The sequence below is a fragment of the Lissotriton helveticus genome, chromosome 7, assembly GCF_964261635.1.
Source record: "Lissotriton helveticus chromosome 7, aLisHel1.1, whole genome shotgun sequence".
Lineage (NCBI taxonomy): Eukaryota > Metazoa > Chordata > Amphibia > Caudata > Salamandridae > Lissotriton > Lissotriton helveticus.
Genome location: NC_136068.1, coordinates 897,736,188 through 897,752,042, shown reverse-complemented (window position 1 = coordinate 897,752,042; position 15,855 = coordinate 897,736,188). Strand labels below are relative to the sequence as shown.

The 15,855-nt window shown below is 47.3% G+C and overlaps 1 protein-coding gene across 2 annotated transcripts in view; it reads left to right on the top strand.

Annotated features, from left to right (window-relative positions):
• The window catches only part of HMMR (hyaluronan mediated motility receptor), a 472,605-nt gene that overhangs the window by 355,210 nt on the left and 101,540 nt on the right, over positions 1 to 15,855 (top strand). For both annotated transcript variants that reach the window (XM_078653402.1, XM_078653403.1), the window contains 2 exons: positions 7,260 to 7,418; positions 8,352 to 8,507. In XM_078653402.1, coding sequence (XP_078509528.1) covers positions 7,260 to 7,418; positions 8,352 to 8,507 — 315 coding nt within the window. The remainder of the gene's footprint in view (positions 1 to 7,259; positions 7,419 to 8,351; positions 8,508 to 15,855) is intronic.

Here is a 15,855-nt window from a genome sequence, read left to right as displayed (position 1 = left end):
CCCTACTGTCGCCTCCACATGCGTCCTCTCCAGGAATCATTCTCCAATCAGTGGATTCAAGCCGAAGGATCCTTCGACGTCCTTTAAGTGACCCTTCAGATGGTCACTTCTCTACAGTGGTGAACTTGTTCTCAGAATCTTTCTCAAGGCCTGTACTTCTTACTTCAAGCCTCTCCACAAATAATCACAATGGCTGCGTCCCTGGAGGGTTGGGGCACTCTACTTCAAGAACTCTGAATCAGTGGAAAGTGGTCTCCTTCCGAATGGGAGCTTCACATAAACCTCCTCGCGCTACGAGCTGTTTATCTGGCCCTCCTGGCGTTCTTTCCCAGGATCAAAGGTTCTTCAGTGCTTGTCCGGACGTACAATACTACGCAAAGCACTACCTAAACAAACGGGGGGGGGGGGGGGTACTCATTCACTGCCACTCACAAATCTCAAAACGTCTGGAACTGGTTGCTTCAGCATAACATTTACCTACAAGCAGAATGTTCCAGGAGCAGACGATGTGCTGGCTGATTCACTAAGCAGGCAGCAAACATGTCATGAATGAGAGTTGAAGTAGCGGACTCAACAGCATATTCTCCCAATGGGGCGCCCCTCTCTTGGATCTATTTGCCACCCTGCACAAAGCCAAATGCCAAAACTCCGCAAGCTGGCATCCCCGACGGGGGATCTCTAGGGAATGCATTTTCGATAGCATGGTTCAACGTCTTTGCCTAAGCTTTTCCACCGATTCCCCTCATTTCCAGGGTCCTCAGGAAGTTGAAGGCAGAACCCTGCACGCTAATCCAGATAGCTCCAGCGTGGCCTCGCCAGCATTGGTTCACAGAGCTTCATCTTCTCTCCCTGGAACCGCCGCTTCCTTTGAAACCGTTTCCCTCTCTCCTCACAATGGTCCGGGAAAAAGTCCAACATCCGGATCCAGCATCTCTCAAATTATCAGCTTGGCTCCTGAGTTCCGAGAGTTCCATGGCCTAGACATTCCTCCAGACTGCAGGGCAGTTCTGGCACTGGCTCGAGTCAACAGTACGAACAAGACATAATCCTTGAAATGGAAGAGATTCTGCATCTGGTTTAAGTCTGCGGATGTACACCCTCTCCTTCTCCAGAGCAAATTTTGCCTTAACTTCTCCATCTGGCGACTTCAGGTCTTGCTCACGCCTCTATTAAAGTTCACCTGGCAGCAATATCCAGTTTCAGGAGATCTTCTACAGGCCCTTCTCTTTGGTCAAGTAGACTGATTAAACAATTTCTCAAGGGTCTGTTTAGGACTTTCCCTCTCGTAAAGTCTCTACCACCAACTTCCCAACTCAACATAGTTCTAGCTCCGCTTATGAAACACCCTTTTGAGATGATACAGAGCCGATCTCAAGTTATTCTTGGACGACTGCACTCCTTCTAACCCTTACATCTGCTAGACTAGTAAACAAAGATACTGGTATCCTGAGCTACTCAGCATGGCGATCGATCCCTCTATCAGACTGCCTCTTCGGGAGGATCTTCTGACGCAGCAGCAGGGAAGGTCCTCCAACCGAACCTGTCCAGCCTCCACCTCCATGCGTGAGATTGAGCGGTGACAGTTGACAGCTTTCGACCTTCCTCCCAAAGTCTGTGATGTCATTGTAGCAGCCAGGTGTCCCTCCACTAAGACTGTATACGCCTGCAGGTGGAACAAATTTGTGGCATGGTGCACAGCAAAGACTTTGGATCCCCTTTCTGCCCCTTTTTCAGAGGTCCTTCTGTTCCTTCTTTGGCCCAGCAGGGCTCTGCTCTGGGCACTATCAAAGGTAATCTTTCGGCCAGCTCCGCCTTTCTACGGCTTCCAGATCAGCCTTCTCTTTTTAAGTCACCGGTTGTTAATCGCTTCCTGAAAGGCATTACACACACGTTTCCTACGGTGCCTTTCATAATGCTTCAATGGGACTTAAATCTTGTTTTGTTTATATTTTTGTGATTTTATAGAGCGCAAACTTGACCCGTTGGGGTATCAGAGTGCTCTACAGGAATCCTAGGATTGTACAAAATGAGTTCAAATCACAAGAGTAAAAAATCAAATAGGAGGTGGCGGGGTGCAGAATACATAATAGATAGGACACGTGTTTACGGATTACATTTACAATTACTCCAGATAAGACCACATGTTTCTTGGTGGGGTGACTAGGTAATCCGAAGGGAGGCAATAGCCAGATGTAGATCATGGTCATAGTGGTGGTTGAAGGCAAAATTTAAACAAGGAATTTACCCATACGGAAGGTTTTGGTATCCTTTTTGAAACGAGACTTGGAAGGGATTCTTCTGATGGCAGGTGGGAGAGAGTTCCATATTCTAGGTGCTGCCCCAGAGAAAGCACAATTCTGAGGCGTTTTTTTTGGTTGGTTTTTTTCCCCGAAATCTAGCATGTTGCAGCAGGTGGTCTTTGGTGGACCGGGAGTTTGATTCCTACGGAAATCTCAAGTGTCCATGCAAGAAATGCAGGGGAGTTTGAGTATAAAGCCTTGTGTGTAATGCAAGCTAGTTTAAGCTGTATTCTTGCCTCAAGAGGAAGCCAGTTCAGAGCTTTCTGGTGTGGGGAAATCTGGTTGAATTTACTTGTGCCGGTAAGTAGCCTGGCGGCCGCATTGTGACAGGTTTTTAAAGCTGCCAGGGAGATCTTGGGTAAACCAGAGAGGGTAGAACAACCATACTCTAGTCTACAGATGATTAGTGCTTGGACTGCCATTTTTAGGTCTGGAAGGGTTTCAATTTCCTTGGGCTTACTCATGTGGAATCTGGCTGATTTGGCCATTGTGTTGATGTGGTACCGCGTGATCAAGCTGCTGTCCAGGGTGATTTCCAGGGATTTGGCAGAGTCCACGACGGTCGGTGGGCAATTCAAGGCTGAGATAGCCTTGATCCATATTTGCATCTCAGGCTTGGTTTTATGAGGAGAAATTAGGAGAGATTCTGTGTTCTTTGTGTTGAGTTTGAGTTGATTGGAGGCAAGCCATTGGACAGTCAGTTTCAGGGTTTCGTTCAGGGAGAGGATCTCGAGATGAGGGTTTGATGTAAATTGGAGTGTCGTCAGAATACATATGGTAGAAGATAATGGCAGTGCATAGAACTTCGGCAAGCGATTCAAGGTAAAGTTTAAAGAGGGTGGGGGACAGGGTTGATCCTTGGGGGACTCCAACCGTGACTGGGGAGCATGTAGGTTGCCATTGATTAGGAATCTCTGGTTTAGGTCCTTCCTCCATAACCGACCACATTCTAGAACAGAGCCTTCCAATCCCATCCGGAGTTTGAGGCGTTCTAGTTTTTCATGTTTGACAGTGTCGAAGGCGGGGATAGATCTTTGAGGATTAGGAGACGTTTTGCCTTGGAGGGCATCAACTATGTGGAACATGGTGGTTTCAGTACTGTGCCCAGGTCTAAATCTGGATTGGAAGTCTAGAGTAGGTGGAAGTTGTTGATGTGTTGACTTGGCTTCTCTTGCACACACTTCTCCAGCACTTTGGCTAAGAGGGGGATGTTGGAATGGGTCTGAAGTTGTTGGGGGAGGCAGGATCTAGCAACGTTTTTTTTTTTTTTTTTTTTTTTTAAATGGGGAGGAAATGGCTGGCTTTCAGAGTCTGCATCGATCCCTGCCGGAGAGAGGCTTTTATTATTGCAGTCCAGCTAGGAATAATGTATTGGGCAACGGCGGCTAAGTAGTTTGAAGGGAGCGGGTCATTTAAAATGGTTTTTCGGGTTTAAGGTAGATAGGATTTTAGAGATGGAGTCTTCGTCATAGACTTTGAAGTCTGTCCAGTGAGCTTGATTTTTAGGTGAAATCTGTGGGGGCGTTGCGGCGGGAGGAGGCAGGTCCGGAAGGATTTGAGTATGTGGCGGGACTGAATTTGTTTCCTAAGGTTATATTTTGTCAGCGAAGGAGAATTCCTCGGAAGATATTAGGGACTTGGGGGTTTCTTTCGATGTTTTGGCCAATTTATTAGATTGGTGTTTGACTAGCTTAAAGAGTTTGTTGTGTCTTCACTAGTCCAGATCTGAATTATTTTTTTGAGTTTAGGATGTTCCTGTTGTAGGCATTTCTGGCCTGGTGGAGAAGATTTAGATGTGCGGCAGAGGGGTGCTGCCTCCAGGTTCTTTCAGATTGCCGGAGGGATCTCCTTTCATTGTTAAGGGATCCAGTGAACCAGGGCTTTCGGTCTTTGATTTGGCTTCTTTTCAGTTTTAGTGGGGCTAGATCATCCAGAATGTTCGATATAGTCGCAGAGTAGTGATCTTTGAGGTCACTGTTGTGCTATGCAAGGGGAGGTCAGATTTGCACCAGCCTCAAGTTCCCTATGGTCTAGGCTCTTGGTGTCCCTGATCCAGTGTTTGGGAATCACTGGTTGCGGTGCCCTTGTCTTGTGGGTGCCAGGTAGTAGGAAGGTGATGGTGTGGTGGTCAGACCAGTCACATGGGTCTATAGAGATAAGCATGACTGCTGATTCGTAAGAGATGATCCAATCAAGAGTGGCCCCTTTGGAGTGAGTTGGGAGTGAACAGGTTTGGGTCAGGGCTTGAGCGGCCAGGAGGTCTTTGATGGCATTGACATGTCGATCCTTGGGATTGTTCCAGTACAGGTTAAAATCACCAAGGGAAATATCTGTGTTGGAGGAAATCTTAGCTGTGATGATTTCCATGAGGTGGTAAGTGAAGGAGTCTTTCATGCCTGGGGGTTGGTAAAAGATGTGCAGGTTGCACAGTTGGGTGGAATTGCTGCAAATAGCGAGGGCGAGGTATTCGCAGTATTCAGTGGTATCCGCCAGGAGTTCAGTGACCAGGTTAGAGTGGTAGATGCAGGTCGATGCCTCATTTCTTGTTAGATTGCCTGTCCAGCCTTGTAATGTTAGTTGGGAGGGACTAGGTCAAGGCATGGAGATGAGGATTCGTTGAGCCATGATTCTGTTAGGATTGCCTATTTAAAATTATTGTTCTGGGCGGACAGGTGAATAGGCGCTAGATTACTTTTGACCACAATTCTGTTGCGGAGTGTAGCTGGTCTGTTGGGGTTGATAGTGACCGTGCAGATAGCATGTTCGACACTGACTTCGAGTGGATAAGCGGTAGCTGGGGCAGCGTTGTTGTCCCGGAGAATGGCAATGATTTCCGTTTCCGTGGGGTCTAACTGACTTGGAGTGGAAAGGGTAGAGTTGTAGGAGCGGGCAAGGGTTTCCTCTGAGGTGACATGGTTCCTTGCGAGGGTGAAGATGTCTCAAGGATAGCGGTGTTTAAGCAACTCTGATATGCGGGGAGGTGGCGTTTGGCAGGGGCATGAAGCTAGCGAAGGAGAGTTCTGCGAGGTGGAGGAGGTTCATTAGATACCGAATGTAAATGCTGTTAGTTTAGCAGCTCTGGAATGTAGGGATTCAAAATCCATATACGAGGGAGGTGCTAAAGGGCTGGGGGTCAATGGTTTAGGAGTAGTTCTATCTGCATGTCAGTGATGGGTGGAAGGGCTAGCTCGACCTGTCTCGTAGGTCATTGGAGGCAACATACTAGTCTCCGAGTGGGGTGCTAGCTGGGAGGGGGCAAACAGTCTTGGTGTTTCTGATGATACGGCCGGGAGGTGTGCTAGAGGGGTTAGGATCTGTTGGGAACCCTAGGAGGGTTGGTTTGTGGGCTGGAAGGGCTAGCTTGACCTATATCGTTGGACTTTGGTCTCCTCCTAGCTAGCTCCCCAATATGACTGACACGTACGCCTCCAAAGGCCTAGGGACTATTGTGTTTACAGGGCTGGGAGGCGTGCTGGAGTGGTTAGAATCTGTGTTGCAAAACCTTAGAGGGGTGGTTTGTTAGTGGCTAGTCACACTAGGAGGGCTGGTCAGAGGCTTGTCGGGCAGATGTTGGTTACTCTGCCATTGTCGTGTACATGGGTTTTGAGGTGGGTAAAAAGGTCTGCAAATTTATTCAGGTTTTTTGGTTGAGGCTTGGATCAAGACAATGCCGTTTTTGTAGAGTGATGGTGAGGTCCGCTCGCAGGGTTGGGGAGGGCGCTATTGAAAGCTTTGTGCTGTATGGAATGTTCTTGGTTGCACGTACTTTGGAAGAGGTGACCAAAGGTTTTGCGCCAAGAGAAGGTTCTTCTGGAGTTGAAAATGAGGTCATTAATGATTGTGCCGTTGTCCGCGCTGTAACGCAGGTCAGAGATCAGTGTTTCAGCAGGACGTTTCAGGTTGGAAAGCTTGAAGGATTTTGTGACGGTTTTGGAGAGGTGGGGGTGGGTAAACCAGAGTGTATGAATTTTCCCCAGTAGCGGTCATGCCAGTACTTGCCATACTGGCTCGGGTGGGTCATGTCTTGACCTATCTGATGTGCGCTACCTTTGAGCCACTTCATAACTGTCCCTTACGTATTCTCACTCAAGACAGCTTTCCTGGTAGCCATCACCTCTGCCAGAAGGGTGAGTGAGCTTTAGGCTCTTTCTTCTAAATCTCCTTTTCTTTCTGTTCATCCAGACAAAGTGATTTTAAGGACTCGTCCTTCTTTCTTGCGAAAGGTTGTCATGCCCTTCCACATCGGGCAGACCATTACTTTGCCCACCTTCTTTCCGCCACCTTCAAAAGAGTAAGAGAGGCTCCACCGTCTGGACCCAAAACGTGCACTCATGTTCTATCTGAAGCACACACATCAGTTTCGGGTGGTTGACCAACTTTTTGTTTGTACCTGGGAGCCAAAAAAGGTTGGGCCGTGCACAAACTAACCATCTCTCGGTGGGTTCTGTGCATCAAAGCATGTTAATCGTTGGCTAAGAAGGAGCCTCCTGTGGGGCCGAGTGCCCATTCTACCAGGGCAACAGCAGCCACTGCCTGACAGATGTCCTGCTGCGTTCTCTTGCAGGACATCTGTCAGTCAGCTGTGTGGGTCTCGCTGCACACGTTTACCAAGCATTATTGCCTTGACAGTCCAGTCAGGAGAGATGGCTTCTTTGGTGGTTCTGTTCTCCGTGACTTTCTGGTGTAATCTTCGCAGACCGGGGTTGGTATTGCTGGGGTATCTATTCTAAGGTAATCAATCTATCACTATCCAGGCATAAAGCCCGCTCACTTAAACATCTATAATTTGATACCTTCCCTTCTTGAGTTAAACATATACTACTCCTGAAAATACAGTGGCAACTAAATCTGGTTTGCACAACTACACAGGAAATGATTCATAAATCAGGCCTGTAGTCTAGTTGATGACATCAAGAGTTTCAACAGTTTGTGTTAAGTATTTCTTTCTGTGTACTTCAGTTACAAGTTGTCAGTAAGCACAGAAGTGGAAAGTCTGAAGAACAAGAATTCCTCTTTGCTGGAAAAAGTTGTAGCGTTGGATACCTCCGTTTTGGACAAAGAGCAGCAGCTTCAAGAAATCCAACGATCTACAGCTCAAGCAGAAGAAGAGTTTTCAAGGTGCGTAACAGACAAAACATGAAGCAATATTGATATCTGATTTGGCAGATCTTTGCTTAGCCTTGATTTTTATCCCTCAGTTCAGCATGCAGGGTTTTAAGTGTATATACTATTTATATTTAGTGATCTGAACCTTTGAAATGATGGCTAGTCTTATACCTCATACAAGTTATATCTTCGTCACAGATTCCTTCTGGGAAACCTACCACATAGTTACTTCTGTGCCAGCTGCCATCAAGTAGTACTTTAAGAATTGCATAAAGCACTCGCTCTAAAGATTTCTGCAGTGGTACATGTTCAGTCACTTGCTTTGTATTATTCGACCATGGCTACCTAGACCTACAAAACTGTGGTAAAGGGACACCATGAGATTAATTTTTGGCCGTTACATTCCAATGCTAATTGGTATTCAACGCTAGCCTTCAACTTAATCAGCATCAACCTTTTTAAACCACCTAAACCCGGCATTTGAGCGCAAACTACCCACCCCAAAAGGTCTAAAGGCACTGGGGGCTTAAGGGGAGATTAAGTGAGCTATTGCCCGGAGTCACATGGTACGGAGCTGCCGGCAGCACCAGAATCGAACCGTGGGCCCTTCGATCAGGAATCAAGTCATCCTGGCTGCTGCACCCTACCTCTCTGTATTTAATGTAATCAAAGTGCTTTTCCTTTAAAGATAATTCTGGACATAATCCCTTTAGCTTAAATTCCAAGAAATGAAATTCAGTTTCCTAAAGTGAATGCTGGGCCAAGTTATTCAAAGTATTCTGTTTTCTTGAACTAATGTCATATTATATCTTAGTGCTGCTTACAGATGGTATCCCTTCTAAGCTGATCACGTTTTGTACACAACTATTATTCGTTAAGCGATGTAGCATAGAGGATGTTGGAAAAATGCCTATTTGTAGCATACTCAAACGTTCTCTTTCCTAGGAAACTGTTGGATGCCCAAAGGTCTCTAGCTACCAAAGAATCTGAATTGAAGCAGTCTTCAGAATCCAATCTTGCTACAATGGATGAGCTTCGAGGACATTTGGAACAGAAGCATGAAGCACTTGAGAAACTCTGTGAAGAGATGGACACTTTAAGGTATTTATCTTGTTAGAGCTCCTGCTGGATGTTCCTCTAAAGCAGTGGTTTTCAAACTAATTTCCATGCGCTTGGAGAAACAAATCGGTGGAGGGGGCCCTCATTTTGTCATCTATTAAATTGACAATTTTTAAATTTCCTAGACTGATTTAAACATTGCCGTTAAGTTCTGTTAGTTTTAAAAATGCAATCAAATACATGATTGCCAAACATACTATTGTGGTCATGCAGCCCTTACTAATGCATACAAGTAGTCGGTGTGTTTATTAGCAGTGAGGGTTCAGAAGAATATTTGGAATCCCTTCCCTTTTGACACATGCTCCTAGCTAGGTTATAAATGACAATATGTTAGTGATGGCCTGTTAGAGCGGCTTACTGCAGCTCATTTTTTCCCAGCTTAAAACAAAGGACTTGTCAGCATAATGCATCTGAAATGTTTAACGTGGAATATTTTTTTCTTACGAAGACGAATCTGCAAAATACTATTCACTAGTCACATTTAAAAGCTTTTTTTTTTTTTCAAGCATACCTGCTTAGATGTTCTGTCCAGGGTAAAAACCAGAAGGACTTTTATTCCAATTAGCCTATTCTAGCCATTTTATATACTGCTCAATCTAATTCTGAAGTTCATCAGGTCCAGTTAGGTTTGTTTGAGAAAACTTACTTAAGTCCTGGGTAGCTGTGGCACAGAGCAGTCCAGCTTCGGTAAAGGAACCAGTTTAAAGCTTATAGGAGTAACAAAAGCAGTAATAAGAAACACAACATTAAAATCCAACACCAGTCTATAATATAGATGTTCCGCTTTCAATACACAGAGCAACAAACCTAAAGAGAAACTGAATATAATTTTTCAAAGAAAACCTAAATCACTGTTTAAAAAAAAATACAATAAATCGTAATATACTGGATTGAAGATTAGTCATTTCATTAATATTGGAAATGCCATTAGCAGGACCTTTGACTGGCCAATTCTGATAGCAAGCCTGTCAGGGCAATGTAACAGCATCAGAGGGACACTTGCCCGTTGTCTTGAACAATCTCTAGACTGTTTCTTCCTTCAAACCACCATAGTAGGTAGAAGTGATACTGATGCTAGGGAAGCAGTTGTGAATGATGCTGTGAAGTGATGAGCCATTTAAGGGCCTACAGTTGGCACTGGCCAACTGACTTTACAGCAACAGTGATTTCCTTTGGGCTTTCTTCTTTCTTCAGCAGTGTGAGGGGGAGAGTCCATTTTGACTACTAGCCAAGGGCCAGGACTCCGTCTTCCAGCATGCATCAGTGTCAACAAGCCAAGCCTGGTGTTAGATCAGCTGGGCACGCAGTTTCCTTTAGCCTTTTGTGGTCCTATAGCTTAATGGGACTAGCCTTACTAGTCCTTGGAGACAGTCCGGGTCCTTGACAAGTGGTAGGTAGTTCAGCTCTTGGGGATCTCTAACCATGTCCACAACAGCAGGCTCTGTCCTCTGTGGTTGCTAGGGTGCAGCAGGTGTGGCCCATCGTTGTGCAGCTTTGCTTTGTTCAGTCCAACGACTTAGTAGTTTCAGTCCTTCTGTCTTTGATTCCAGCAGGTATCTAAGGTCTGGGTGCATTTTTTATGCCAGTTGCCAGCTTGTGTAAAGGAGAGTGGGTCTAACTAGTCAATGGGCCACATGTTCCCTCTGGCTCTCCCACCCACTTGGTTACATCTTCCTGGAAGTGCGGCACCTAGCTCCCCCAAAGTGCACTATTCAGCCCACTCTCAAGATGGCCAGACTCTTCTCCTGGTGTGTGGCGCTCCCTTGCCCTACCCATAGATTTGGCTAAATAAGGTCTACACTCCTTGGCATTCTGTTTTAACATTATTTTTCCTTTCTATCCTGAGGGTCCAACCTCTCTGCTTAAACAATAGTTGAGTCCCTGACTAATTACATATTTGCTCAACGAAGGCAGCTTCCCTCCAGATGCTCAGACTGTGGCTTGTACTGTGCTGGCCATCCTGCCAGGGAGGTCACACCGCTTACCATCCTGGAAGAAAAACAAAAATCTGCCATGGGCATTTACACCTTATCTGCAGAGAGGGGGCAGGCTGGTTCGGGCTACAGTCGTTTTTATTAAAAACTGCTTGTGAGAATGTGCCATCTTTCTTGCATTGGTATGCCCCCACTTTTTTCTGACTGCTGATGTGCTTTGACTGAGTGCCCTGGGCTCCTGCCAACCAGGTACCCAGGGCATGTGTACCTTCCCTAAAACTGCACTGAACCTAACCACAATCCACGTCTGGACTGGGAGGCTGCCTAGGCTGCCACACAGCAGACATGTTGCTGGACCCCTGGGTGGAGAGCCCCCCGCTCTCCTGGGCCTGCAACAATGCACTTCCTGGGCGCGGTGCTAGGTCTCCTCCCCCAGGATGGGCAGGGGGAAGCTTCAAAGGCCTGCCACCTCTGTGAGCTTCTCCAGACCATTTTCTGTACCCAGCAACTGGCCCCCACCAGTCCTGACCCCCACTTTGGCTGGAAGACTGGCGGGAAAAACTACGTCAGGAAGGGGGGGTGCCAGCCTGTGCCAACCCCACCCATCAGGTGGGGGAGACTAGGTGAAGCACGACCCCGGGCTCCGGCCATCTTGAAGATGGGGAGCCCTGCCAATCACAGCTAGGCTCCTGCCTCCCTCCCACGGGAGAGGAGCAGGCTAGGGGGTGTACCCACCCCAGGACAGGGACCTATTGGTCCCTGCCCTTGCCCTACCTGTAACGCCCCTAAATTCAGTATTTAGGGGCTCCCTGACCTTCCTTCCTCAGATCCCGATAAGAAAAGATCAAGAATACCTGCAGTGCAGCTGCTAACAGGACGACACCCACTGACTTGGCCCCAGCCCTTCCGGCATGTCGATCCTGGAACCTGCTCCTGCTTAATCCTGGCGACTCTTGCAGACCGCAACCTTGGTACACCCGGAGGACCTGCCTGCCTTGACCCTCTTAAAGACTGGGACTCTCATAAGCAGCGGCTCTGCTCCAACAACCAACCCCTGGTGCCAGCCAGGAAGCTCAAGACCTGACCACTCTGCACCCGCTGAGCCCGGCCCGTGCTAGAGTGATCCAAGACCACGAGGACGTCCCCCCGGCGACTTGGACCCGAAGTCCAGTGCCCAAATACCCTCCTCGACGAACCAGACACCTCCTGCAGCCTCAGAACCATGGACCCCCTCCAACAGCGACCAGTTGAGGGTAAGATTTCCCGACACCCAAAGACACCCCGGCGCCCTGCGACCCCTTGTGCCTCCCTTTGGGGTACCTACCTCTTCTCCAGGATCCCAACTTACCTCTCGAAGTGGTGGTCGCACTTGGAGAATCACCTCCCCAAAGTCTGCAGCTTTTGTTCCCTTTTTACCTTTCCCATTGAAGAACATGGAGCGCCCGACTGCTCAAAATCACCCTGCACTCAGCCGCCGAGTGCACCTGGCAGTGCAACCTGTACCCTATTCTACTTCACCATTTGCCCTGAGCAAGTGCCCAGGAGCCCATCTCCCACAGCTGCGTGGCCTGCTAGCCAGCAGCCACCAACCGGGGGCCCCCCTGCCCCTCATTGGATAACATTGGGCCGAACTACCTCTGCACCCGGCCAACCCTGCGCTGCTCAGGGTGAACCAACTGTACCTACCTGACTATGGGGGACCCCTGAGTCTATGCCCAGAACCTTAACTTCACCAGCGAGTACTCACCTGGAAACCTGTAACTTGCCTGACATTGACTGGTTTGACTTGAAAAATCTTCGAAGTGTCTACTTTTGAAAACTTAAAATATTCATATAAAATCATCCACATTCCGAAGTACTCACCTGTGATCAGGAGAGAAGCCAGTACTGTACCTTGTAGCCCAGTACTGAACCGCCAAAATAATCCCTATCAGGTTTACTAGTAACTTGTATTTTCTCCACAGGAATCCATTGTCAAGTGTCTACATTTGAAAACTAGAAATATTCTTTAAAAATCATACAAAATGCTGAAACTTAATTACTTAACTGTTAAGTTGAGACCCCAGTGCTGGACCCAGGAGCCTAGTACTGGACCCAGGAGCCCAGTACTGGATTACAAAAGTAACAAGATCGTACTTTACCTGCAACCTGAATTTTCTCCCATTGGATAACATTGCCAGATTTCTGTTGAAAAGTTTCTAAGTGTGGACTTTTAAAATAGCTTTATATTTCTGAAAAATCACTGCAATACCTAAAACGTTTTTACTAAATTGTTTTCAGCTTAGACCCCAGGACTGACTCTGGGATCCAGTCCTGGAACTTCCAAAGTAATCCACAAAGTAATCCACTGTTTATATAGGAAAACCCATTGAGCTTCATGCTAAATTGTGTGTAGAACTGTTGCCTACTGCAACCCATGTACCTATTGTGTTTACAAAGGTTATTGCCTTTCTGCAAAGTACTCCTCTGAGACCTCTCCTATTGAGAACAGTATATTTTGATACCTGTTGGTTCTAGAAAATAAAACATCTATATCTTTGATATAAAAACAATTGGCCTGGAGTTCATCCTTTGAGTGTATGAAACATTTTGCTGACTGTGTACTACAAATGCTTTACACTGTCCTCTGGTACTGCCTTACTGCTCGACCAAGCTACCACTTTAGAGAGTAAGGTCACACCTGGCTTTAACCTCTGTTATACCTCTGAGGATTGTGGACTCTATACGCACTGTACCTTATTTTGGTCCAGTATATATAGAACCACTTTCTTACACTGCTACTGGGAAACCTTTGGCAACAGTGGCAAATTTCTATAGTTGCCCGTTGAAAATAGTTATATTAAATTTGACTTGGGCATCAAGTCTGGTTTATGGTAAAAAAATTCATTTGATACCTCAAAGTATACATTTTAGTAGTACCATTTGGAAGTTTACATTGCTGAGTTGTCAATGTAACTCCATGTTAGTGGGACTACTAGCCCTAGTAAAAATCTCATTGTCTTTTATTTTAGCGTCTGGACATGTTTAGATTAGTAAACCCATGTTCTTCTCTTAAATATAATGCACCCAGCCTCCTGGGCACTTTAGGCCTACCTTAGGGGTGACTTATAAATATTAAAAGGTAAGGTTTGGACATAGCAAAGGGTTGAAATGGCAAAGTAGTTAGCAGTTTTAACCCCTTAACTGCGCCGAACGTTCCGTGCTAGTGCGGAACGTTCTATTGAGTGGGCGGGGCTGCGACGGCCAACGAACGTGCGCAGCACTACAAAGATAGTGCACGCGACGGCCGTTGGCCGTCAGCAGCAGCCATAAGGTTAAAGCTGCTCAGCCAACCTGCAATGGCATTCAGGGAGTCCTGTTTTACCTGTTTACATTCGTCGTGGTGCAACAAGTCAGTCCACTAATAACATTTTACATGTTGGCCCTAGTTACCCATAGTACTGAGGAAATGGGCTGTGTTATATGGTGTAGTTGTGTGACCTCACCATGTAATATATTTATCGACCCCTGTAGGACCAGTAGGTTTTGTCTGCAAAACCTCTAGCTCAACACTGGGTAGCTGTGGCTCCGAGCAGTCGGGCTTACACAATGGAAGAAGTGTTAAACATTTAAACTGCATCAAAACAGAAGAAACACGTGGGACACAAGAAATCAAGCAACAATTTATAAAGAAAATTGTATTTTTAGGCACCATAACTAAAAAAAATAAAACACTGGTGGGTTCTGGAGATGTAGAATATACAAGGTATTGTAAATATGCACTTTTTCACTCAACTGTGAACAAGCGGTGGCATATTTAACTAGTATGACAATTAGAAACTTTAATGAAAGAAAAATTGGGCACAAGTGTAGGAAAGTGGGTTCCTGTTGCTGTAACCTCCCCACACTTTTTGCCAGACTACTGATGCACTTTGACTTGATGTGCCCCGGGTCCCGGCCGATCAGGTTCCCAGGGCCTGTGTTCTTCCCCCAAAACTAATCTAATTGGCATCTCTGGCCACATGTCAGCCCTTGGTAAAAAGTACCACAGGTACTCAGGGCACTGTGACAAGAGAAGGCCTCTAAGGGCTGCAGCACTTATTGTGCCACCCTTAGAGGCCCTGTCCCCTGGCACTCGCACACTGCCTTTGCAGGCTGCGTGTCTTGGTGCAGAACAAAGTGAAGTCGACATGGCACACACCCCTGTGTGCCATGCCCAAAAACTGCCCTGGCCTACATCAGTCACCCCTTTAGCTGGGTGCCCTATGCCAGTGGTGAGGGTACAGGTGCATGAGCCCTGTACCCCTACATTACCAGGTCCATTCCTGGGCACTGTTTGCAGTGCTGCCATTAAGAGTATAAGGTGCTGGGAGTTTCATTACAAACTCCACAACACCATAATGGCTATACTGAAGACTGAAGTTGGGTATCAAACTTCTCAGCACATTAAAACCACACTGATGCCAGTGTAGGATTTAATGTAAAATGCACCACAGGGGCCATCTTAGAGAGACCCCCTGAAACTCTACCATCTTCTAGTGCCCTGACTGAGTGGCTGCTTAGGCTGCCACCACCAGACATGTTCTGGACCCCTGGGTCGAGAGCTGCTGTTCTCAGGGGCCAGAAACCATGCACATCCTGGGAAAAGGTGCCAAGCCTAGTCCCCCAGGATGGGCAGGGTTCCCGAAGGAGAAGCTTCAAAGGCATGATGCCTTTGTGAGCCTCTCTAGACCATTTGCTGTTTTCAACAACTGGTCCCCACTGGTTCCCCCCCCCCCCCCCCCACCCACTTTGGGCGGGAGAACCGGAGGCAAAACAAGTGAGGAAGACAGGTGTGCCAACCTCTGCCAACTCCACCCCTAAGATGGGGGAGGCGAGGTGATGCACAACCTAGATTCCCCGCCATCTTGAAGATGGGGGACCCAGCCAACCAGGGACAGGCTCCTGCCCCCTCCCACTGGAGAGTGGTAGAATAGGAGGTGTAACCACCCCTGGGAAGGGACCCATTGGTCCCTGCCCTTTACCTACCTGTAACGCCCCTAAATTTAGTATTTTGGGGCACCCTGAACCTTCCTTCCTCAGAGCCAGAAACCAAAAGAAAAGGACTAAAAGCTGTGCAGAGCGAACGAGGACGACACCCACTGACTTGGCCCCATCCCTACCGGCCTGTCTCCCCTCGAACCTACTCCTGCGAAATCCTGGTTGCAGCCAGCAACCTCAAAAACCCTAGAGATCCGACCTACCTACCTGCCTTCACTTCAAAGACTGACTTGTTCAAACTGCAGATTCTGGTGCCAGCCAGAGACAACGAATCCAGCCCACTCTGCACCTGCCGAATCCTGCCGGAGCGAGAGTGAAAAAACACCACGAGGAGGTCCGCCAGCGATCCTGACGTGTTAAGCCTCCCGCAGACGCCT